Source organism: Synchiropus splendidus, chromosome 16, assembly GCF_027744825.2.
Source record: "Synchiropus splendidus isolate RoL2022-P1 chromosome 16, RoL_Sspl_1.0, whole genome shotgun sequence".
NCBI lineage: Eukaryota > Metazoa > Chordata > Actinopteri > Syngnathiformes > Callionymidae > Synchiropus > Synchiropus splendidus.
This window is the reverse complement of record NC_071349.1, coordinates 9,021,597-9,045,096: the sequence shown is the minus strand read 5'-3', so window position 1 is coordinate 9,045,096 and position 23,500 is coordinate 9,021,597. Positions and strand designations below refer to the sequence as shown.

At 43.5% G+C, this 23,500-nt stretch overlaps 1 protein-coding gene across 5 annotated transcripts; it reads right to left on the bottom strand.

The window, feature by feature from the left end:
• Nucleotides 1-11,118: 11,118 nt before the first annotated feature.
• On the bottom strand, nucleotides 11,119-22,228 carry ptbp1a (polypyrimidine tract binding protein 1a). Of its 5 annotated transcripts, none has more exons than XM_053844324.1 (18): nucleotides 22,067-22,228; nucleotides 21,829-21,894; nucleotides 21,561-21,720; nucleotides 20,886-20,939; nucleotides 20,750-20,780; nucleotides 18,161-18,221; nucleotides 17,824-17,996; nucleotides 17,546-17,692; nucleotides 17,296-17,466; nucleotides 17,040-17,150; nucleotides 16,750-16,930; nucleotides 16,584-16,661; nucleotides 16,342-16,499; nucleotides 14,991-15,024; nucleotides 14,169-14,261; nucleotides 13,793-14,009; nucleotides 13,642-13,719; nucleotides 11,119-12,783 (listed from the first exon to the last, which is right to left on the bottom strand). In XM_053844324.1, exons 3-18 carry the CDS (start codon nucleotides 21,566-21,568, stop codon nucleotides 12,651-12,653), a joined length of 1,728 nt encoding a protein of 575 aa, XP_053700299.1. In that variant the 5' UTR covers nucleotides 21,569-21,720; nucleotides 21,829-21,894; nucleotides 22,067-22,228; the 3' UTR covers nucleotides 11,119-12,650. The 5 variants fall into 5 exon arrangements, with proteins under 5 accessions (XP_053700299.1, XP_053700300.1, XP_053700297.1 ...); XM_053844325.1 differs by having other exon boundaries at nucleotides 21,829-21,891; nucleotides 22,067-22,214; XM_053844322.1 differs by having other exon boundaries at nucleotides 21,561-21,894.
• Between the last annotated feature and the right edge of the window lie 1,272 nt (nucleotides 22,229-23,500).

Here is a 23,500-nt window from a genome sequence, read left to right as displayed (position 1 = left end):
GCAGCCGCGGAGAAAGTGAAACTCCCTCCCCCTCCTCCGCACGCCCCTCTCCGTCCCTGTGAGGGAGGGGTCCAGCGCGCCGCGGCTCCCCCCCCTCCCCACCCCCAGAGACCCCCTGCTACCTGACGCACAACACACAACCTAAACTAAAACGTTGGAATGAAACGCTCGGACTCGGACTGCGTGTCAAAGTGACGCAATTGACCCAATTAAAAGGGCGGTTTGGATGGTGGGGGTCTTCCTCGCGTTGACCCCAATACTTCCAGACAACAGATCCACGCGCCAGCAGCGGATCGATGTTGTGTTGCATTACAAAACTAATGCATCACTCCAGAAATCAATAAAAAAAAAGTTGGAAAATTGCACGACTCCTAATTAAAAAATGTATGATAAAATAAAAACATTAAATAAAGACTCCAAAATAAAAAAATATATAAAGAATAAAATGAAATCATAAAAAAAATAAAATCCATCACTCCAAAATAAACCTGTACATAAATATCTGATTATATTTAGTGCATCATATATTACGAAGAAAAAAAATGCATGACTGCAAAATAAAAATATATTTTATAAAATAATACAAAACACAAAATGTCTAATAATTTTTTATACATTTTATCTCTTTATTCCATGAATTCTCCATGTCAAGTCAAGCAACTGTCAAATCGAGTCCTGTCTTGTCAAGTCACGACTCCAAGTCATGACAAGTATCTGTCTAATCGAGTCACCTCTTGTCAAGTCAAGTCCTCAAGTCATGACAAGTAGCTGTCTAATCGAGTCACCTCTTGTCAAGTCGAGTCCTCAAGTCATGACAAGTAACTGTCTAATCAAGTCACCTCTTGTCAAGTCGAGTCCTCAAGTCATGGCAAGTAACTGTCTAATCGAGTCACCTCTTGTCAAGTCAAGTCCTCAAGTCATGACAAGTAACTGTCTAATCGAGTCACCTCTTGTCAAGTCAAGTCCTCAAGTCATGACAAGTAACTGTCTAATCGAGTCACCTCTTGTCAAGTCGAGTCCTCAAGTCATGACAAGTAACTGCCTAATCGAGTCACCTCTTGTCAAGTCAAGTCCTCAAGTCATGACAAGTAACTGTCTAATCGAGTCACCTCTTGTCAAGTCGAGTCCTCAAGTCATGACAAGTAACTGTCTAATCGAGTCACCTCTTGTCAAGTCAAGTCCTCAAGTCATGACAAGTAACTGTCTAATCGAGTCACCTCTTGTCAAGTCGAGTCCTCAAGTCATGACAAGTAACTGTCTAATCGAGTCACCTCTTGTCAAGTCGAGTCCTCAAGTCATGACAAGTAACTGTCTAATCGAGTCACCTCTTGTCAAGTCGAGTCCTCAAGTCATGACAAGTAACTGTCTAATCGAGTCACCTCTTGTCAAGTCGAGTCCTCAAGTCATGACAAGTAACTGTCTAATCGAGTCACCTCTTGTCAAGTCGAGTCCTCAAGTCATGACAAGTAACTGTCTAATCGAGTCACCTCTTGTCAAGTCAAGTCCTCAAGTCATGACAAGTAACTGTCTAATCGAGTCACCTCTTGTCAAGTCGAGTCCTCAAGTCATGACAAGTAACTGTCTAATCGAGTCACCTCTTGTCAAGTCAAGTCCTCAAGTCATGACGAGTAACTGTCTAATCGAGTCACCTCTTGTCAAGTCAAGTCCTCAAGTCATGACAAGTAACTGTCTAATCGAGTCACCTCTTGTCAAGTTAAGTCAAGTCACCAAGTCATGTCAAGTAACAATCTGGTCGAGTCCCATCTCAACTCATCATCGCCAAGTTATCATCTCAAGTCTACGCATCAAATCTAGTCTCAACGTCATCGTCAGGTGAAGTTATCATTTCGCCAAGTCATTGTCTTTTAAACATCTAGTCTGTTCTCCTGTCATCTAGTTTGTCCTTACCCTCCTCTCGTGTCGCCTCTTATGACTAGAAAATAAACCTATTACTTGCATGAAGCACATTCCAGGATCAGTGAAGCACTTAAGAAATGTTCATCACCGTCCTGTCGACATATTAAAAATATTCATAACAATATCACACATGTAGATCCTTCAAGACAACATGAAGAATATTTGAAAAAGATCAACAGATATTGTAGCTTAAACAGATAGAACAACAAAGTAAAAGACACAAGTGCAAGTGTGTCATATCAGTTTTCATGCGTCCATCATTTATTCACGTTTGTTTATCAGTGAAACTTGTAGAAGCGCGCGTCCGTTATCTAACTCGTGCAGACGTCGTAACACGGTGTCAGCGAGACACAACGCTCTGAATTATTCAGCCTCACATGAATATTTGGCAGCGGCACTCACCAAGTACCAGCCCCACTTTCGTTGGCGTTCCTCAGGAGTCAACCTCCGGTCAGATCGGATTCCTCCCCGACAGATATTTTAGCTTCAACTCACTCTATACGCTGATGATGCGCACCTATATGTCTGAGCCAATGAGAGCGCCATACCTTGGTTCAGCTCGGGGTTTAAAAGGTTTGTTTTGAGGTCCAGTTCAGGTCTGACACCAACTTGGTTTTGGTCCACTCGTCTGAGCTACTTTATCTTGACAGTGTGGAGAAACAGTAAGCACAGTCCGATCTCTGCTCCCGACCCGCTGCTCAAGTGCGAAGACAGAAAAACTATTCTGCATTATATTATAACTCAGCCTACCATCAAATTGCTCCATTAAAAAAAACTCTATTGCCGCCCCGAAAGAGCAGGAGTGAGATTAAACTTTAGTCTCCGCTTCCATTTGTAGGCGGCAAGAAAACGGAAAGGTTACGTGGTGAAGTCATTGTTTCGTGGCTGCAGAATATGGAAATGTTTGCGTCGATTTAAAGGCAACATGAATTAAATCTTGTGGAGCATCTATTCATTTTAATGGTTCCACCTGTGTATATTTTAGGCTCATATGATCAATGCATTTCACAGAGCATGAATCCACTCTGGACAATATTGAAGTGAACAACAGGAACACGAACCATCTGTTCTAGTTCAGGAAAATCTTCATTTGGCCGGTGAAAACTTTCAAGCCTCTTTCCCCGTCAGCTCCAGCTTTGACTCCCATCAGCTCTGACACATTAAAGGAGGCTGCAGGAAGGGACAGATGGAACACTGGCATCATTTTCTCATCACTGTCTATTATATCTAAAGGGCAGAGTCCAGACAGCAGCGCATCCAAAACCCCTGAGCCACAAACCTCCTGGTGGAACCAAATAAAGGCCCGATGATTGATGCGATGTCCGGAGGAAGCTCATTACTGGGATCAGTGGGGACGTTTGTTCACGGAACAAGATGGAAATCTACATTAAACACCACTATGTAGCTCGGAATGTCAAGTGCAGGAAGGGGTTTTCAACTCAGAGTGACTTCAGTCACAGGCTGAATGAAGCGACGGGTCAGTGAGGAAAAACTACAGGACTGGACACGACTGACATGAACCAGCGTGATCGGTTTGAGCAGCTCACAGGAGATCGATGCCGAGGCAGAGGCATCCACAAGAGGCGGAGACAGTCAGGATCAACTCAGGCCGACGCACACGGCAAAACTTGACAAGCCTGGAATGGAGTGCAGCGACAAGACAAGAGGGTCAACCAAGTGTTGCGGAGGTGTCGTTCAACTGAAATATAGTCGGACCTTCTTCAGTGTCTTACGAAAACTGTGAAACTCTCATACGGTGGTGGGCGCTTACGTTTCCTGAGGGGCCACTTTTGTGAGGACGAGGAGAGACTTAAACTGAAATATTGTGACTGAAAATGAGAAAAAAAACTGGATTATATTTATTTTTTATTCTCAACGTGGATCGAAAATACAGCAGGGTTTTTGAAGTGCGAATATCTTGGTAACTTAACTAAAGGTGAAAGTCTTTTAATTCCAAGGTATGTTTTCAATCCATTTTATTTCTTTGTTTTGAGGGTAATATCTAATTTAATGTAATATTTCAATATCATGAATGCTGGATTTGGGGGAGGAGCAACACATTAAATAGGTAAAACATACTCATCTGTAATTTTATAATTTTATTTTTTTTAAAAACAACTTTTTTTTTAAGTCAACAGTTTGGTTCTGAGCTCCTGAGGGCCTCATAGATGAAGGGAAAGGGCCACATGTGGGCCCTTGTTTATACTGAAGCCAGTCTTGTAAAGAAAAACTGGTTCATGCCAACGTAAGGGACGTGAACCGTGAACCATTAACCAAGAATGCAATTCCGACTGAAATATGAAACATATGAATATGTTTCTGTCCTTTTAATAAAGTTGTGGACAAAACCGTTGCGGTAATTGAGTGAATGAGTCCTCACTCAATAGTTTGTTTGACTCAGTGAGGCATGATCACGAGGGTTTAACACATCTGCCGCCTCACTCTAACTATCCCCTACATGTAAACGCGGTCACTGGGACTTGTTGCAGGAATGAGAAAAAAAAAGAATCCAAACCATTCAACCAAATAAAGTTTTCAGAGATTTCTGAGTCAGATTTGGTCCCAAAGTCAGGCGGCACCTCCCTGGCTGTGGCTCGCTCCTTCACTCCTTGGTGTCCTACTTTCCTTATTTTGCTTTATCCTGCTCTGCCTGCAAAGTAACGCCAGAGCGTTTTTTTTTTTTTTTTTTTTGGGGCTGTGTGAATTCAGGCAAGGAAGAGAACCCATGCACCCCCATAACCCAAATACAGCTGCATGTTGTCCGCCTCTCAGGATGAATTATTCAACAGCTGTCTGAAACGTGAATATATAACCAGGTGGAGAGTCTCCTGATGGCAGTGCCACCACAGCATCTCATCTGGAAGCCTCACATCTTTTGCACTGCCACTCGAGTCTGCCGCACTTTCGGGTCGAGCCTTGTTGGTGCAGGTGAGTACTGGAGTGGTTATGAAGTCAGTCACCCCTGAACCCCTCACACACCCAAAACACATTCCCATGTGTTCAAAATACTTCAGCAGGGCAGTCAGCGGGGGAGTTAGTAAATATTGATACACTCACGATATTTGTGTGTATCAATATTGTATCAATATCGCAAAACTTGACTGAGTGATATTGTCTTGATTTTTTGAGTGGGCTACATCAATATTTTATATATATAGATGCAGCTGCATTTGTGACGTTTTCATTTTGTACGCTGGAAGGAGCGATTCATTCCTTTGGTGAGTGCGATAGTCCAACTGGACTGACGTCATAATCTCAATTTCACGGACCATGTTGCACTGCGTCATCTGATTTTCTCCCTTACGATGGCTCGGTTTACAATGTAGTGTTGAAACAGTATCGCAATATATCGCACCTACTGTATCTAGCGATACGTATCGTATCGCTAGATACCTGCCAATACACAGCGCTAGCTGTCGGTGGATAACATTTTTAATCTCAATTGCTCGCACATCGTGAAATGAGTGATATTGACGTGAGAAGGTTTTTCAAAGTTACAGGTTTATTGTTGTGAATCCGCATTGCCTTTCTTCTGCCGCTTATCCGGGGTCGGGTCGCGGAGGCAGCATTCGGAGCAAGGAAGCCCAAACTTCCTGATCCGCACAAACCTCCTCCAGCTCTTCCCGGGGGATCCCGAGGCGTTCCCAGGCCAGACCAGAGACGTAATCTCTCCAGCGAGTCCTGGGTCTTCCCCGGGGTCTCCTCCCGGTAGGACATGCCCGGAACACCCCCCCAGGGAGGCGTCCAGGGGGCATCTGGATCAGATGCCCGAGCCACCTCAGCTGGTTCCTCTCGATGTGGAGGAGAAGCGGCTCCACCCCGAGCTCCTCCCGGATGACCGAACTCCTCACCCTATCTCTAAGGGTGCGCCCAGCCACCCTGCGGAGGAAACTCATCTCAGCCGCTTGTATCCGCGATCTCATCCTTTCGGTCATGACCCAAAGCTCCTGACCATCGGTGAGGGTGGGAACGTAGATCGATCGGTAAATCCAGAGCTTCGTCTTGCGACACAGTTCCCTCGCATTGCTGTTTGGAGAAAACATCTCAACACCATCGCGGCTGCAAATATTTGAGCAACACTTGAGCAACAAATGTGGATTTTAAACTGGGTCAATTTTGCGCCTGGCACATCAAAGAGTTTGCGTTTCAAAGACAAAGTGTATCTGCAAGCGGAACCGGGACGAGCCTCGACGTCGGTGAGCCTGATTGGAAAGGTCCAAAGATCAGCAGCACATGTGGGTCTCTGATTCGGGGTCCAGGTCCCAGGGGGGCCAGGACCCAGCAGGAGGACGGCGGAGCGCGGCGGCACGCATCACGCACATAATTAGTTAAAGACTTGAGTGGAAACATCTGAGGCTTCCAGCGCTTGGCAGCCGTTTGATTTCTTTTTCCTGCTGCCTTTTTGAAAGACTCATATTAAAGCAAGCATCATATATTGCGCGAGTCGGCTCCGCCGTTACATAACCGCGCCGAAAACATCTGAAATCTATGTTTGGGTTCTTTGAATCTCCCCCCTGCGCCCAAATTATTCAATCTCTTTGCATCTCAATGTATTCCAAAGAGGATTTCTGTGTCGACTGTGAGTCAGAGCGGCGGAGGAAAGAGGCGGCAGCACTGCGACGGCAGAATCACTTCAGAGAAGGAGCATTTTATTACCAGCTCCTGCTGAAGAAAACAGAAATTAAACGATGAGAATTGTTCTGAGAGGGCCACTGTTGAAAAATGGGAAAAATAATTCACTTCTGGTTTCACGCTTTGTGATGATTTTCTTTCAGTTTTACAAGTCTGATCTGTCGTCTTTCGTTTCACAGTCCGTAAAATTAAGATGACGCTAGCAGTAGATTTAACAATCTGGAATTTAAAGGAGGAAAGAGGAGAATTTCATTTTCATTTTCAAGACACAGGCTTATTACAGGTTTTAAGTAGCATTTACTCTGCAAATATTGACGCCTTCTCCTGCTTTAGTGAGATTTGTTTTTTGTCCACCTCAGACACCATAGGTCACGCCACTCACGCTACCAGTTTGAGCTAGTCAGGCTGAAATAAAGGAGGAATATGTTGCTTTGACACGTAACGGTCCGGTTTGCTGTCTTTCTCTCTCTGTGAAGCGCTGATCTACGTATCTCGGCTGCGTGTGGATGATGCGTTTAGGAGCAGAATTTTCTAAAACCCCCACAAACAATCGGGTTTACATTTTTATAGGATTTGTGTTTGGTGGAGACAAAATGACCAGTGGCAAAAAACTGACGCCTGTGTTTCTGACAGCTTCAAGTTTATGTTTAAGCCGTTTATTTTACTATTATTATAATTTTAATGCAACTTCATCTTCACTTTCAATTCAATATTGAACTTGTCACTTCTTTACCTTGTTGTTTTTAATGGCCACAGCTGTTAACATTCATATTTAATGTTGTCATGTAGCAAGTCGAGCCTTTCCTCCCAACTGAAATACTGCATTTGTGGATATATATTGTCCCTGAAAACCACAGGGCCAGGGTCCATGGTTGGGCCGCTAAGTTTTTTTTTTTGTTTTACACCTCTGGGCCATGAGACGTAGAGTAGTAGTAGTAGTGTGTCACTGAATTGACTTGACAGCTGCAAATCTGTGATAGTTAACTATGGAGAAGTTCTTGAAAAGAAACAATGATAAAGTGATGGCGGATCCAACAGTGAAGCAGTTTGGAAAATAGAACATTTTATGCCGATACTTTCATTTACACTTTACTTCTATCTTCTTGGGAGTTTATATAAAATATATTATTTTTATGATATTTAGACTTGCTCATATTTATTTTATTCAGAATTTTATTCATTTTTTCCAATTTTCTCAAAAATTCAAGTATATTTTTCTCATTTTTTCTTTATTCAATTTGATGAATATGACTTGTACCTGGTTCTGCTGCTGGTTGGACTTATCGATGACAAATATCTTTGCAATGATCACATGGCTTCATGTCATTTTACAAGGTTTTGGTTTGTTAACGTGTCAGTAGATTGAATATGGTTATTGATCACAAATGAAACAAACAGTAAAGAATCAGTTCTATTACTTGAATGGGCCCCGGGCCCATGTGTTCTAAGAAAGGTGGATCCCCAGATCAGAAAGGTTAAGAAACCCTGTCTTGAAATACATTGCATAAAAAGAACCATCTGATGGTTCAGCTGATGTGTTTTATGAGTGTAGTGACCATGTTTCTGGCTTGTAGGCAACTCTTTTCGACAGTTGACCGCAACCTCTTGACCCCTCATGACCCACGTCCACTGAGACACTCCACCCCATCACAAGACAGAAGCAGAAGCTCAACACCAACAACCCTGATGCCACTAATCCCACTCAAGTCGGGTGCTCCGCCGTCCCTCCCAGATTACAGTCAGTCTCGGTTAAATGGCCTTAACTTGGGACCTGAAGGTCTCCACACTGGTGACCTCTTCTGATCTCTGAAGAGATTTACAATTCTTTTGTCGGTGTATTAATCTTTTAATGGTCCGAGTCTGTCTTAATTGACGTGCTCCTAATCCGCGACCCTGCGAGGCCCCTCACTTTGCCTTTTATCTGTCCCTAAAGTTTGCACTTCAATATTTGGGCCTGGATTTTGGAGCGTTTCCAAGCACCCGAGTGAATTCATTTGCAGCCTCTTCATAATTCATCTTGAATTAGTGACAGTAAACCACTCATCTTTTTTGTTGTGTATATTATCATCCAGAAATAATCCACAAATTCTATAGGTTGAGCCTGATATTCACACCTTCTCATCCCATCTCCCAAGATGCTGCGCTAATCTGGATCTCTTTTCCGATGTATGTTTCCTATATTTCACTGCCTGGCAAAATGATCCTGGGATCAAATCTGGGTGAGAACGTGTGCCAGTGAGCAAGGTTGATCTGACCCTCAGGTTCAGCAAGATCTGGCCTGTCTCTTTCAGGATCTGCCATAAAAGCAGTCAACATTCGCACCATGGGGGGGAAGGGAATGAAGCGGTTACAAGGTTGAACCAGTCGCCTCTTTGATCCTGTCCTTTCATCTTGTGTGATCACCTCAGCAAAGAAGGTTGTGTACTTGACATCATTTGTCAAAGACTGATGAACAGATGTTATGTCATTTTCTAACAGGACAAAGAGTCGATGGTTAAATTTTGGTGGCGTTCCTGTGCTGGAAGCAGGTCTGACTAGTCTCTTCTCTAAGGTTGAGAACATCTAGATCAACAAATCATTTGAAGGTTCACCACTCACTGCCACCTGCTGTCCCATTGAGCACATTGCTATCAACAATATTTCAATGAATAACTAACCATATGGACAAAATTAATGTAGGGCAGAGACTGGGAGGGAAAAATATCATCCGTAAAAGTGAAACATGAGTAGACGGATTAGGAAAATGTAACGAAGGATGAAAAAAAAAAAAAAAACATTTTTATAAAGAATATTAATGCAAATTGTGCTCTTTAAAATCTAATACAGATCCATATATAATACAGCAACTTTTATAATGCAACAGATGGTGTGTCATTTGTAGTATAAAATAAAACTTAAACATGTGACAGAAATATTCAGTCAGCAAACAAAGGGACTGTTTGATCAAATGAATCCACGCGGAGGAAAACAGAGTTCGCCACCAACAGCTGTAGATCAACACAGGGTGCACTTTTTTCTGTGTTTTTATAAGGAAAATGGCGGCTTTGAGACACAGAGGTTTGCTGGGTTTGGGTATATAGTTTTGAGCTAGGAGGTGATGTAAGAAGTTTTTATCCTGAAGAGGGCAAAAGAGGCTGCGAGTAAGTAGGTCACCAACTTGAGCTGAAGCTTCGGTTGACGCTGCGTGACAGGTAGCTGCCGCTGTGTGGCTCTGCGACGGTGCAGCAGCGACACTCAGCGGCTCTTACGAGAACTGAACTTATAACTACAGAGGTAAATAAGTTGATAATGAAAACAGGAAAGCGAAATGCGATAGAATCAGATGCTCGGAGCGTAAATGAAAAATAAACCCTTTAATTGGACATTAAACATTTTGTGTTGACGGGATAAATATGGATGATACTTACCTTGATCCAAAATATATACAACAGAATAGAATACAAAACACTTCAGGTGAATATAAATAAACAACATGGGAATTTCAGTATATATATATATATATATATATATATATATATATATATATATATATATATATATATATATATATATAATAAAGGGGTGGAGATAGAAGACATTCTGTCCACCACAGCTGTTGAAACCGCACCACACCAACAACCACAATCTGTGATGTTTAGTCTTGGCAAATCATTGTGTTGATTTTATTTACTCAGCAAACGTGTGAAGAACTCAGACCAGTGCAGCCCTGTTTTAACGCAGCGTGTGTGACTGCACCATCGACTGGCACCAACCATCGGCCCCTGCCTTTCACACAAGGTAGCTGGGACACCCCTCACCACAGCTGTGTCTCTGCTCAGAACCAAGATCATCCTCCACACAAAGGAATCTGACTCCACCTGGGCCGAGGGCTTCTTCTCATGACCGTCACGGTGGGAAGTGAGAATCCCCCGATCCAGTCATGCGGAACAAGACCGCCCCCTTCCCTCGCCAGATGAACCCATGCATGGGGTTTGAACTAACTATGCCCTAAAGAAAGTGTTCAGACGAGCAAAGCAACTGATGTAGTCTCATTTCAGGTGTCTCTATATCACATAAGACAGTAACACTAAGTGATTTTTAGTTCGTGGTCAGATCACTGCGATCATATGAGAATCCTGAAGTGAACAAAAAAAACCCAGAGGTCCGCAGCTTCAGAGGGCGAGTGCTGGTCCACTCTTGCAGCTGTAATCCCTCCTGAATGCAGGCCAAAGCCGCTTCCAAGTCAGCGAGACGTGAACATCAAAGTCAGAGATGAGGTGCTAGTGCAATTCTCAGAGATGAAATTGCAGTTAAAAAAAAACAAGAAAAAGATGAGAAGTAAACTAACCAGTAGTTAACGGCATGGAAAATGTTAACACGGAGAGGCAGCTCCAGAGGACAGACAGAAGAGACAGAACCCAAATGAGGCCAGATGAAAGAAACACAAACTGAAGGTTTATTAAAGGCAGCAGAAGATGCAAAAGATAGGAACAGGATGGCAGGGGAGGAGGGGGGGCACTTCCAAAGACAGGATTGGATTTAGATCGATTTAATGTTGGTGTTACAAAAGATGTACTTTCAAGAACCAGAGTAGCTCAATAGTTGTGTATTTGTATTATCAAAATATACATGTTTGAAAAGTAAAGTAGAATCAAAATGATTGTGGTACAAAAACATGAATATATACAACCATCATCAACCTGCTTCATACAATAACCCCACCCCGCCCCCGCAGAATGGTATCAAAAAAAAAAAAAAGCTGAAAATAAAAGCTCTGAACAAAACTGGAATATTTTCATCAGGAACAATGTCGGCGTTTTGTAACACACAGGACAGGTCGCATTCGGGGTGCGACTGGTGGCGGCGGAGACGGAAGCTTGGGGAGTGACGGGGGAGGGATGGGAACTTTGGTCCTTAACAACAATAACCGTCTGCAGCTACACGGAGCTCATAAAGTGGAATCATCTCTTAGAAAAATAGCGGCTGGGGCCAAGCCTGAGGGGAGCGGGTGCGTCAAGGCACTCGGGAATGTGACAAGGATTAAGACTTCTGTGCGACGGGGAAAGTGCACGGATGGAACCTGACTCGTTTACAGGACGTCTGTCCGCTCACACGCGCTGGGTTCGACTCCCTCCAGGTAGCTGAATGTGACAGGATCAAGGCATCTTCCGAAACGCCTCTCAAGTAAACAAAGTAAGGCCAGTAAACTATCTGCCTCCGATTTAGAAAAGACAAGGCACTGTGACAAACTACAAACTCAGCGACTACATATAGACTCGGGAAGGCTTTCTACAGTTACGCGTGTAAATGTCAACACAAAGAAAAGATACATGTACGATTACATAAACATGGAGGCCACGAAGAAGCACGGGCCGCGTGAGAGGAATAAATGAAGGCTTAAATAAGAAGCTAGACCGCTCCACTCCTGTCACCTCAGAGCCATGTTGTCTAGCAGATTATAAGAGCATCAATCTGACTTTAAATCCGTTAACATCAAAGGGATATAGGCAAACAAGTTCCTCGATAAGCACTTGTGTCTTCTTAAAAGAAAGATTACCCACGTTCGATTATGCTGGTACATAGATATATATCTGAGAAAATAAGGCTGTTCTGGAGGGAGTTCTGCTCCCCAAAAAAAAGCCATCATAAGGCACATGCCTGTGATAAAAGATTCAGCTACAGCGGCCAGGAGCCCTGTATCAGCAGAGGAAAGAAAATACAAGATCCTTCTGGAACCGTTTGGACTGACCAACGTCTCAAAAGTGGCATGGATAACACAAAGGAGGAACGGACACACCGCTGTGGTGTGAGGAATGTTGCGCGTCTGCTGTAGATTAACGTGGAAGTGTATGAGTGTTTTGGTCTGTGTGGTGGTCCATCGAACAACTAAAAAGAGGGCTGAGCACTGTGTGCTTCCTTCAACCCTAGTGGGAATGTGTCGGTTCAAAATCTGGAAACAAGGGTCATGACAAGTCTGCTCTAGAGCGGACTGTGTGGCGACAAGAGGTGGGGGGTCTGAAGGAAGCACCAGGTTTCAGCAGAAAAACTCCACATAAATATCAGCTCCACTGAAAGCAACCTGAGCAAAGGAGCGATCAGAGGTGAGATCGATCGGGAGGCACTCAGATGGTGGACTTGGAGAAGGACACTCGAAGGTGGTGGTTTTCTCCCAGGTCATGGTTGTGGAACTCGATCAGGGACTCGATGGCCTCTTCCACGGAGCTCATCTGGATTAGAGCCATCTTGCGGTCCTTCCTGTTGAAGGAATCGGAAAATATGAATGATCGCTGTCAGTGCGGAATAAAACCACGAGTCACTTCACATGGAAAAAAAGGCAGGGCTGCGAACCCATGGCCTTGTCTCAGTGAACTTCAGGACGCAGTCACCACAACAACAACATGCCTCATAAAGAGGCTCACTGACAGAAGGCCCTGGGTTTGCAGTGTTGTCGAGAAAACAAAGGGAGGAGGCTGCTGCATGGACCATTTTTGCCTTGTGATTCTAAAAAGGGTTACAGCAACTTGTCTAACTATAATTGACTTTTATTCGGGGCAGACGGGTTCATCACTCAAGTAATTGTGAAGTCGTCCTTCTCTTAACACAATCTACAGTGAGAGGAAAAATGGCTGATGTTGCCTGACCATCACGACACGAAAACATCACAAGTAGGGGACCATTTCACAAAGGACAAACACTGTATTACACACAGTAGCGTTACTCACTCTGCCTTATATTTACAGTGGAAACATATGGCTCAAAACTCATTGTAAAAACTCAGTTGTAAAACCCACACTGTCATATTTTAATGAACCTTGCAGATTGTTTACTCATCCATGATTCACTACTTCACCACTCTAGACACCGGCATGAATGAGTAACGAAGCCAAAGGGAGAACTTCTGTACTTATCTTCATTGCTGTAACAATCTCAGCTGCAACTGACTGAGTGATAGACAGTTGACCAATGTGACTGAGTGACTCATTGCGGACACATACAGTATCAGGAAGCTTTTCCAGACCGCACGCTGTCCCTCACAAACACACAGCTCAGTTTCACCAGTAAATTTCTTGCTGAAAACACTCCATACTGACTAAAGATGAAGGAGGAACTTACTGAAAGAACTTGAAGGCCTTGACGGTGGCTCCAGAGCTGCCAAAAAGCCTCTTGAGGTCATCCTCCATCACAGAAGGCCTGAGGAGAACACACTTGACCTTTATAGACGTCTCCTTGCTCATTTCAAGACGCACAGAGAAGAAACACTTACGGGATGTTGGACAGATGGAGTGTGGCAGATGGTGGGAAGATGTTGGAGTAGTTCTTGGAGCCTGGCTTTTTGAAGCGGTGCAGAGGCGAGTTGCTGAAGTCTTTAGTGAGCCCCTGGTCCTCATGACCTTCTCTGGGGAGCTGCACTGTGGTGTGTTTGGACAGCGTCACACGCATGGCTCGACCATGGAGGCGCTGGCCATTCAGGTGACTCATCGCTGTGGTCAGGAGAGAAAATACAACCATAACGGTTAAAAATGTCAACAAAGCATCAAAAGTAAATCTGACAAGGAGAAAGAATCAGAAAGCACAAAATAAATTGATAGAGATGACAAGATCTAATACATAAAAAAAGACTTATACTGCTTTCAAAGTACCGAGCTGAGCTTGTGTGCCGTCGGACATCTGGACCAGCGCGTTCTCCTTCTTATTGAAAAGAATCTTTACCCTCATCACATCGCCATACACACCTGGAGGGGAAGGAGAGCATTTCAGAATTTAAGCGTGTCAAAAGAACCGGAGCCACGTAGCTGATCACAGCAAGACAAACTACAAAGACACAAAAATGGTGCCGGAATAAAAGACTAGGGTGACTATAAAGACTCACTTGAAAATTGTCAAGTCAGCAATATCTAAACCGTCCGAAGAGATTAGCGATGTGAAAGTAAAAGGCTAAAAAAAAACGGGATACTTCAGTTGATCGTGTTTTGGGTTAATATGATTCTTTTTTTCAGAAACAATGTTGTGACATGCATTAATACACTAGTCATGCAAGTACCTACATTAGTTAAGATGTGACAAACCTCTTGTTTGTCAGCACAGAATAGTAACAGCAGCAGCATTTCATTACCATGTTAAATCTTCATCATCCTATCGTCAAATTCTGATATTGACCTAAATAACGGGTAACAGGTGGACTGGGTTGATCAAGTATATCGGGTCGGTGATGTTGGTATTACAGGTATATAACTGCTGAAGTGAAATGCTGTTGCCTTGTCATGTTTTCTTTCTTCTCTCACGCAAACCCACAACAACCACGTCAGGTTATACAAACCCCACAACAGACAACCCGACCCTCCATATCCCTCCATGTCTGATGACAAGCCATCAGTAGTTGAAAACAAAGCCAACAACTTGAAACAAGACATGCTGGGTAACAGTAGTAATTAAAAAAAGGAGATGAAAGAATGATAACGTACCGAAAAGAATAAAGAGGCAGTGTGGCGTAACGGTCTTTAGAGACAGCAGGGGGAGCAGCGGGGCAGGGGTGGCCGAAAGTGGGAGAGGGAACAGGGAAAATAGACGAGCGGAGGACAGTGGAGTGGAGTCGGGACATGTCCGCAGGCCACAGGCAGCGAGGTCCACAGGAAGGCCACAGTACCATGGAGTAAGGAGAGGCATGAGGGACCAAGTTGATGAACAGGACAGGAAGAATGAAGGTGGCGGGATGGAAGACAAAAAAATGGGCAGATGATGGGGAAATTGGTTGAGATGGTGCCGACGTGACCAGACATTGTAACGTTCAGTTTGGGGACAATTAACAGGGCAGAGAGGGTTGAGGAAGGGGAGGATGGGGATTGGGGGGGGGGGGGGGGGGGGGGGCAAAGAGAACAATTGTCATGGGTCGTGCAGTCAGTTGGCAAGAGTTCAGGTGAGGGGGAGGGGTTTAAAAAAAAGGAGAGGGGGACAGAGAAAAGAGAGAAAAGGGAAGTAAAAAAAACAAGGTCAGTATACACATAGAAATGTAGTGCTTCAGACAGTAGAACTGGCTAAATTAAAATGTACTGTCACTATGGGAACACTAGGAGAAAAAGAGAAAAAAAAGATTAACAATGAAATACAGAAATACTGCAGAGACAATATTTACTTTTTAACAACACACTAGACTGACTGACTGTGTATATATATATATATATATATATATACACAAATTATACTTAAACATTGTATGGATTTTAATACTCCAAGTACTCTGAAAAGATGAGTGCATCTTCATATCAAAAGTAATATTGTCTCTCCAACAACTCAAGAATGATATAACTAATGAACATAAACAAATGAAGATATGAAATGGTGAGTTCAAATAAAGTAGTTAGTGTTTCAAATAAACTTCAAAATTCACAGTGAGCAAAGTAGCAGGTCAGAAATGCAGCAGGATTGGTCAAACACAGAGAGGCCACGGAAAGAAAGAGAATCCGACTGGCACTTATTTTTCAGTGTCTTCCCCAAGGGCTGGTGGTCTTGAACTGTAGCTCAAGGAGGGGATAGGTTCCACACATCCAAAAATTTTGAATACATCTGGCTTATTTTTGTGTTCAAGCGCAGACACGTTTTTAAGGTTTATTAGCGCTGCTTCTCTCTCCATTACTTCTCACCTTGAAAGTCACATTTCGGCTGAAATAAATGCCATTTTGGCAAAGATTTCAAAAGCTATTTCATGTGACTAATGGACATGACTAATGTGGATGCTTAACAATAGACTAATAACAGAGCAGGCAAATGCCTTACCCTGATCTGACTAACACCATATATGAAATTGAGCATACTGACCTCAGGGTTAAGATTGCTGACTAGTAAGACATTGTGGCCTCCAGCTGTAGCAAGGCCTGGCAGGCCCAGCCTGCTAGCAGCAGCTGCCGCAGCAGCCATGCCACTGTGCCCAACACCGAGAGACGCCAAAGCACCGGGAATACCAGGCATCGACAGACCTAGGAGGAGGAACATTTTTGTAAATACATGGTAGAGATTAAAAAAAAAAAATCTGAGTTAGATTGGAGGACAGTTTACATTACCTGCTTGCTGGATGGCAAAGGTCGGAGGGAAAGCATGGGCTCCTCCATAGGGAGAGGCAGAGATGAGACCTGGGGCAGCTGCAAGGAATTAAAATAATATATAGAAGTTGCATCTTGAAGGCAGGTGTAATGTAAATACTATAGACTTCTCGTGACAGTGTCTTACCAAATGCAGCAGCAGCCATGGTCTGGTGGTCAAGAGAGGGCTGTGAATCGGCAGTTGGCAGATCTGGTCTGGTGTAGTCTCTGCTCTTGTCATTGTTGTACTTGACATTCAAGCTAGTCAGCTTGGAGAAGCTAATTCTCAGGGTGCAACAAGCATTGTAGATGTTCTGACCATCCAAAGACTGGAACACAAAAGGAGTGAGTACGTTAGCTATTACGAAAGATCCCTGTTAAAAAAACAGCCTGGTTAAACAGTTTGGTCCCCAATGGCTCCGGTTGTGCTGGTCTTACCAGTTTGGCGTGCTGAGCTGTCACGCCATCAGCATACTGGATCAGAGCCTGAAACTGGTTGTTCTTGGTGAAGGTGATAATCTTTAGCACGGTGCCAAACTTAGAGAAAATCTGGGAAAGAGACCATTGTCAATTAAATTAAACCCAAAAACAGCAAAGCATTTACCACACTGAAATATCAAAACATTTTCTATAAGCAAAGACAGATGTCAAGTCCCAGCAGCAGGAGTTTGACTAACTTCTTGTCTCTTCTCACCTGGTGGAGAACATCGAGAGTCACTGGGTAGAAGAGATTTTCCACAATGACTCGGAGGACGGGGCTTTGAGAGGCAGCAGCGGCCATCGTACTTGCATCAGCGGCGATGGCCATGCCTCCAATGCCGCCTCCTTGAAGAGCATTGACTGCCTGCAGTGCAGCCTGAGCGCGCTGAGGGAAAGAAGAGTTTCTGAATTACACACAAAATTCTTGCACCTCACAAAAACAAGGACGGATATTTAGCACTTACCACTTGATTGGGTGAGTTGTCGGTCTTCAGCTCTTTGTGGGTGGAGTACTGCATGTAGATGGGTTGATTTCTGATGATCGGCGTGACAGATGAGTAGTAGCTGACCATCGTCTGTGCACATTCCTCACTGTTCAACTCCAGAAAAGCCTGCACAAGAGGTCATGACACATTTATAATCCCACCATAGACCTTAATATGTTCAATGGCTAAACCCATTTAGTTTTCAGCAGCTAGCAAAAACATAAAAAGGTACATCAGTACATTTCCGGACATCTCACCTGGTTTTTTCCTTTGAGCATCAGCAGATTAGTCACCTTCCCAAAGGGCAAACCCAGGCCAATAACCTCAGCCTCATTGATGTCACTTGGTAGCTTGCGTACGTGCACCACACGTGACGGAACTCCAGGGCTGCGGACGTCACCTTTGAATTTTTTGTTGTCGTTGCCATTGGCTGCAGGAGAAAACAGAGTAGGGTATAATCAGCAAGTGAACAGAAGGCTTTGGGTCTTCCTGAATAATGGATCGATTGCCATGGCAACGTAAACAAAGACGTCAAACACTGCAATAAAAAAGGAAAAAAAGGTCACCTCTTGGTGGTAGCAGCCGTTCCCTTACCTGAGTTCATGATATAGGGTCCGTTGGATATACACGAAGAAAAGAGTTCGTCAGATCCCCTCTGCGGAGGAAAACAAAGGGTCACTTCAGTGAAATTACCAATGAAGGGCATGGCTGCTCTCGTGTTACTGGACCATTGTGTGGTGCAGGGGAAGCCATTCGATAGCAGAACCACCTCTTACAGAACAAAGCCTAGCCTGGAAATCAACAGGTCTTCTCTTTCAAGCACAACCTGGATACCTTGAGTCCACCTTGGTGGTCTATTATTTGATGAGTCGCTCAGATGGCTACATGTTTCGCAGAGTACTGATACTGCGTTCATCTGATCAAATCTTATCTGAGAAACGACTGGGTTACAATTTGTGTCAGTCTACATCTTGGCCTGAACAGGAAGCAACAAAGATCAAAGCAGAGACTTGAAAGCTTGTGGGACATTCTTTAAAACCACTATACACAGCAGGCGATCAGACTGTTCCAGACTAATAACCTCTGCAACTTTGTTTTCAGCTCAGAAATGGCAGATCAAGGGAAAAAAACCACGCTACAATGGTCAACAAAAATGTTTCTCACAGAGCTACACTAAATCTGACATATTCATCCATGACCCTCTAAGAATGTAAACTCATGGTTCTGTGTGGACTCGGAAATGTTTTCTACTACTTAGATTGTCTTGAGGAAGGCTAAAGTAACAACAAATAGACAAGCTAAAACAGCAACCAGCAAAATGCACACTGCACCACCAATCTATACAATACAAATATTATTTCACAAGGCACCATCAAGAGCCTTTCGTTGACCCCCTCAGGGCCGACATACAGCAAACACAAAATGTGCAAATATGTCAAAACGTCACGGGCATGCACTTAATATTAACACTGGTTTCAAGGCACCACTTATGGGTAATGAAGTGCAGCAGTCACAAGAAGTGGCTCAGCATAAGCCCCACATTACTACAATGAAGGTCCTGTTTGGGACTAGAGTATGGCCATTGTTGGCGGGCTGTACGCAAACATATGGAGAGCGGAAGAGTTCTTTGCGAGATGAAGAGGCCGGCACATTTCAGCAACCGGTCCGGCTAGTTTGAAGGAATTCTTTCCCACCAAAGGAACCGACTCCCTGTGTGGGGCGGGGTTCATTAACCCTCAGTATTGAGTAAGAGGGCACCAGCTTACCAGGGTTGATATGCTGTCACTTTTCCAAGGGCTGCTTAAAATCATAGGTTCTAAACCATGGCAGTGGATGAAGTCACGCAGCAGTATCAGCACTCCATCCTGGGTTTTCCTGCTTTTCCTCACAGGGGACAGATGGTTACTGTTCCCACTCTGCCCTGCAACTTCCTTGTTCTATTAATAGTCAGCACCCCAGCAGTGTAACAACTAAACATTTTGAACAAAAATCCAACAGAATGTGGACCAAGTTCTTGAATATGCTAAATTGTCTTTTTTGTCTGTCTTTTAAGGGCTTGTCTTAATCTATTAATTTTCGGCAAAGCTATCTCTGCAGAACAGCAAGTCCACATCCTGTTTACGTAAGACTCTGGGAGTCAAAAAGAACAATACCAACCCACCATACAGTCGCCTGTGACCATTTAAACACCCCTGAATTTACGCTCTAATGCAGTACGTACTGCATGACTACCACAACGGAACACCAGTACACGGTACAAGAGTGATCGTGAACCTGCAATGGTCAGCTTGCGCTTCTCACTTTCAAATTAGGCTATGTTGTAAGTGACTATGATTACAAAGGCTTTAGAAAGCCAGAAGAAGGTAATGTCTAACTTGGGATGTGCAAACAACTGCACCAGGTGGTAAGTTTAAACAAAGGGCATTAGTCAGGAGATAACAGGTAGAGACAAGTTGGTCCTTTGTGATTCTGGAGGGGGCAGGGATAGCCTCGCTTTACCAGGGGGCTACTTAGAGGGGGGGGGATTGGAATGTGACCGCAAAATGCCAGACACTCTACCCAGACGGAATAATTACAGATTCCAGCAAACCAGTACTCCGTAACTCATCGCAACGTTTACCGCAACACTCGCAAAACAAGACGGAAAAACAATCTGCACACTGGGTAAAATCTCCAGTCAAGTATTGGTCGATAACGCAATACTAGACACGCTGTAGGGCATGGCGGAATGAAAAGAAAAGTGTGGGGAGCGCCCGGATTAAGGGAGTGTAGCCGTCACTTGTTTTGACATGGCGAGGACTTATGGACAGAGAGGGTTCTGAAAGAGTAGTTACAGAATAACTACCTTTTTGTCTTGATGCTTCACGTCCAGAAATCAGGATGTAAACTACCCTCTGTTTTAGTGTGCATTTGGCTCCAAATCAACAAGACAGTAAAATTATAAAGGCTAACATGACAACAAACACCAAGTATTAAGAGGCTGATGACATAAGTACAAAATCAGTCCAAATGTGTCTCACAACTGTCTTTTTTTTTCCCCGACCGGTTGCAATACTCTCATTTTTAAATGAGTACGACGACAACTTCAGCACCCAAGGACAAACATTCAACAGATATCAGGTAATCGGCACACGAAGCTGAAACCGAAACATGAGAACGATACGTGGACGAAATGTTGCCTACCTTTGTGCCAACTGATATGTCATGGACACTTCTGCGAAGGAGAATTCAAAGGATAACGTCAATTATTTCCTTTCAGAACAATTTGACAGATGAAAGCGAACATAAAAACACGAAATCAGAAAGTATTTTTACTTACTCAATTTCAGGGACGTAACCAGATCCCAGAGGGTACAAGTCAGTGTCTAAGCGGCTGTCGAATGAAAACAATATTTAGCGTATTTTATACAGTGTTACTTTTCGTATTACAGTCAACAGCACTCAACTGTTGCTGCCAGAACTGTCCGATACAGGTGGCGCTGCTTAAAACCGCATCATTCGCTTTTCTTTCGCGCTTTATGTCCAAACAGGTACGAAAGTCAAGTTAATACATCGATCATTTTAAGGGGCCAGATGTCTCCAACATGGCCCTGGTTCTTTTCCGCGGACAAATGAATGCGGAAATGAGACACGTTGCTTTAGCCTCGATTACCTCAAGTTACTTCTTCGCGAGGCCACAAGAAAAACGCACGGAACACAATATCTCTAAAAGTAATTGTACGCATTACTTCGAACAACTAAGCTAAAACGCCACTGTTGGCCAGTTAAACGAGTTTGCAGCGTTTCCGTAGCAGCTCGGTAGCTGACGTCGCAGCTAACTGTTGCATGCTTTGATGAAAAACACATTTCAAGTCAACTTCCTCGGCAAAACGGCAAAGTTGAGCGCGTAACCACAGCTAAACAACTTCGCACATCATGTGACTGCTTCTTTGAGTCACTCGGACGTCGGTTTAAGTGTAGAATAGTAGTTGAAGTGTCGTCCTTCTGAACTTACCCGTCCATTGCACAAGAAAAAAAGCGCAGGTCTGAAGAGAAGGTAGGGCGGCAGACGTGCTTGGTTTTCTTACAAAATGGCTGAACAAACGTTGGCTCGCGCTGATTGGCCCAAGCACTTCGAAGGGACGCGAGTGGGCGGGTCTCCACGTCACCTCGAGCTGTGGTTGGACAAGAAGTCGGTCATTCAGTCAGGGGACGCGGTAAAGTTCCATCAACAACACGCTGCGTGTACTTGCTGCTTTAAAGTTACTCTTCCAGTGTTTGACCTTATGTAGACGTTTCCTCGTTGATATAGAAACTGGCCCGTGAGCTAGTCGAGTTTCAGATGACTCCTCACCCAATGTGAAGGAAACAATGATTTTATTATCTTGTAGTGATACTGGTTTATTTGTTTTTAATCACGTGACATAGAACATTACTCAATGACTTCTCTTAAAAGAGAGATAAATCGATCTTAAACACTTAGCTGCTGTAAAAAGCACGTAGAAAAGCTGAAAAACTCACCAACAATAATGATAGAAAGCTGTCAACTTTAAGATCAGGTCGATATCGGCGTATATATTATTAATAAATGAGAATAAAACAGTGGAAAGCGATGCAGTTACCGCTACAATTCTTCTGCCTAATAATTGTTGGATGTAAAAAATGGATAAAACTATCAACACACCATTGAAATCAATGTAATAAAGGACATTGAGGCCTTTAAGTGAGGAAAGGCGATAAAAATAAAGTCACAAAAGTCAGATTTTAACCCTTGAATACAGGCAGGATTAAAGGAAATGCACTTCAAAGCCGAACATTGCAACAATACAGTGTCAGATTAAAGAAAAAATAGACAAAAATATACAGTTATTGTGCCTCATTGTGGGACGGTTGCCCGGTAAATGGCGCCTGTGCTGTCATTCAGAAGGGCCAGGGAAAGCTATTGGAGCTGATCCAAGTGTAACGTTGTGGTTAAAGAATTAACAGTGGATTTGCGGGTGCTGAATGAAGGCGCCCCCCACCTGGCACTGCTCATCAAACAACCGGGTGGGGTCTTTAGATAGCTATCTGGGTCGAAGACAATGCAGTTTCAGGTGTGTCGCAACCATTGTGATACACACAGAGGAACAATGTCACGCTCTGTTCTGAACCACGGGGGCATTGTCCCCTCAAGGACAGCAGTATCCCCTGGAAAATGCTGTCTAACTAGTGTCACTTTTCATCTAAGCTCCTCTATCTAGTATTCAAGCGTCATCATGTGTTTGGAAGAAACTTGTGAGTGCAACTGCAATGCGTGTGCTGCACAGGTGTTCACCAGGTTCTCAAGTTTCCCATGGACCTGTTAAAGATACATTTTCATATGGTTACATTAGATTACTATCTTTTTATGTTTGAATTTCTTGTTCCACCTTTGGTAAATATTGTGAGAAACCAATAACGTGATCAGTGTTTGAGCATTTGAGGAATATAATGTTTCATTTATCACTCATAATTATTTTATTTAACAAATTTTGGAAGTGTGTACGAAACTGATGGCAGCCCTTTAGGTCACACAGTGCCCTTAGAGTAGCTCACAGTCGCAAAAAGGTCGGTGACCTCAGCCCGGGAATTTGTATCCCTTTAATTTTTGACTGAAAAAAGAAAACTGCTTCAATTTCAAAACATGAATTTGAAGTGATTTTTAGACTCATTGTGACTACAGCCATATATCTGAATTTGTTCCCCCATAACATTCATTATAAATGTCTCATATTCGCATTAATATAATTTACAAAATAAACAAAAATCTTGAAAGTAGCACTTGAGTTGAGCATCATACAGAGAGAGAACTCTGACTATAGCAACATCAGAATTTGTTCCCCCTTATAACCTTTGCTTTATCAGATATTTATGGTGATTTTTAGTCATACTATCAAGTCTCAATAGCATATTGCCAGACACGATAAACTGTAATAA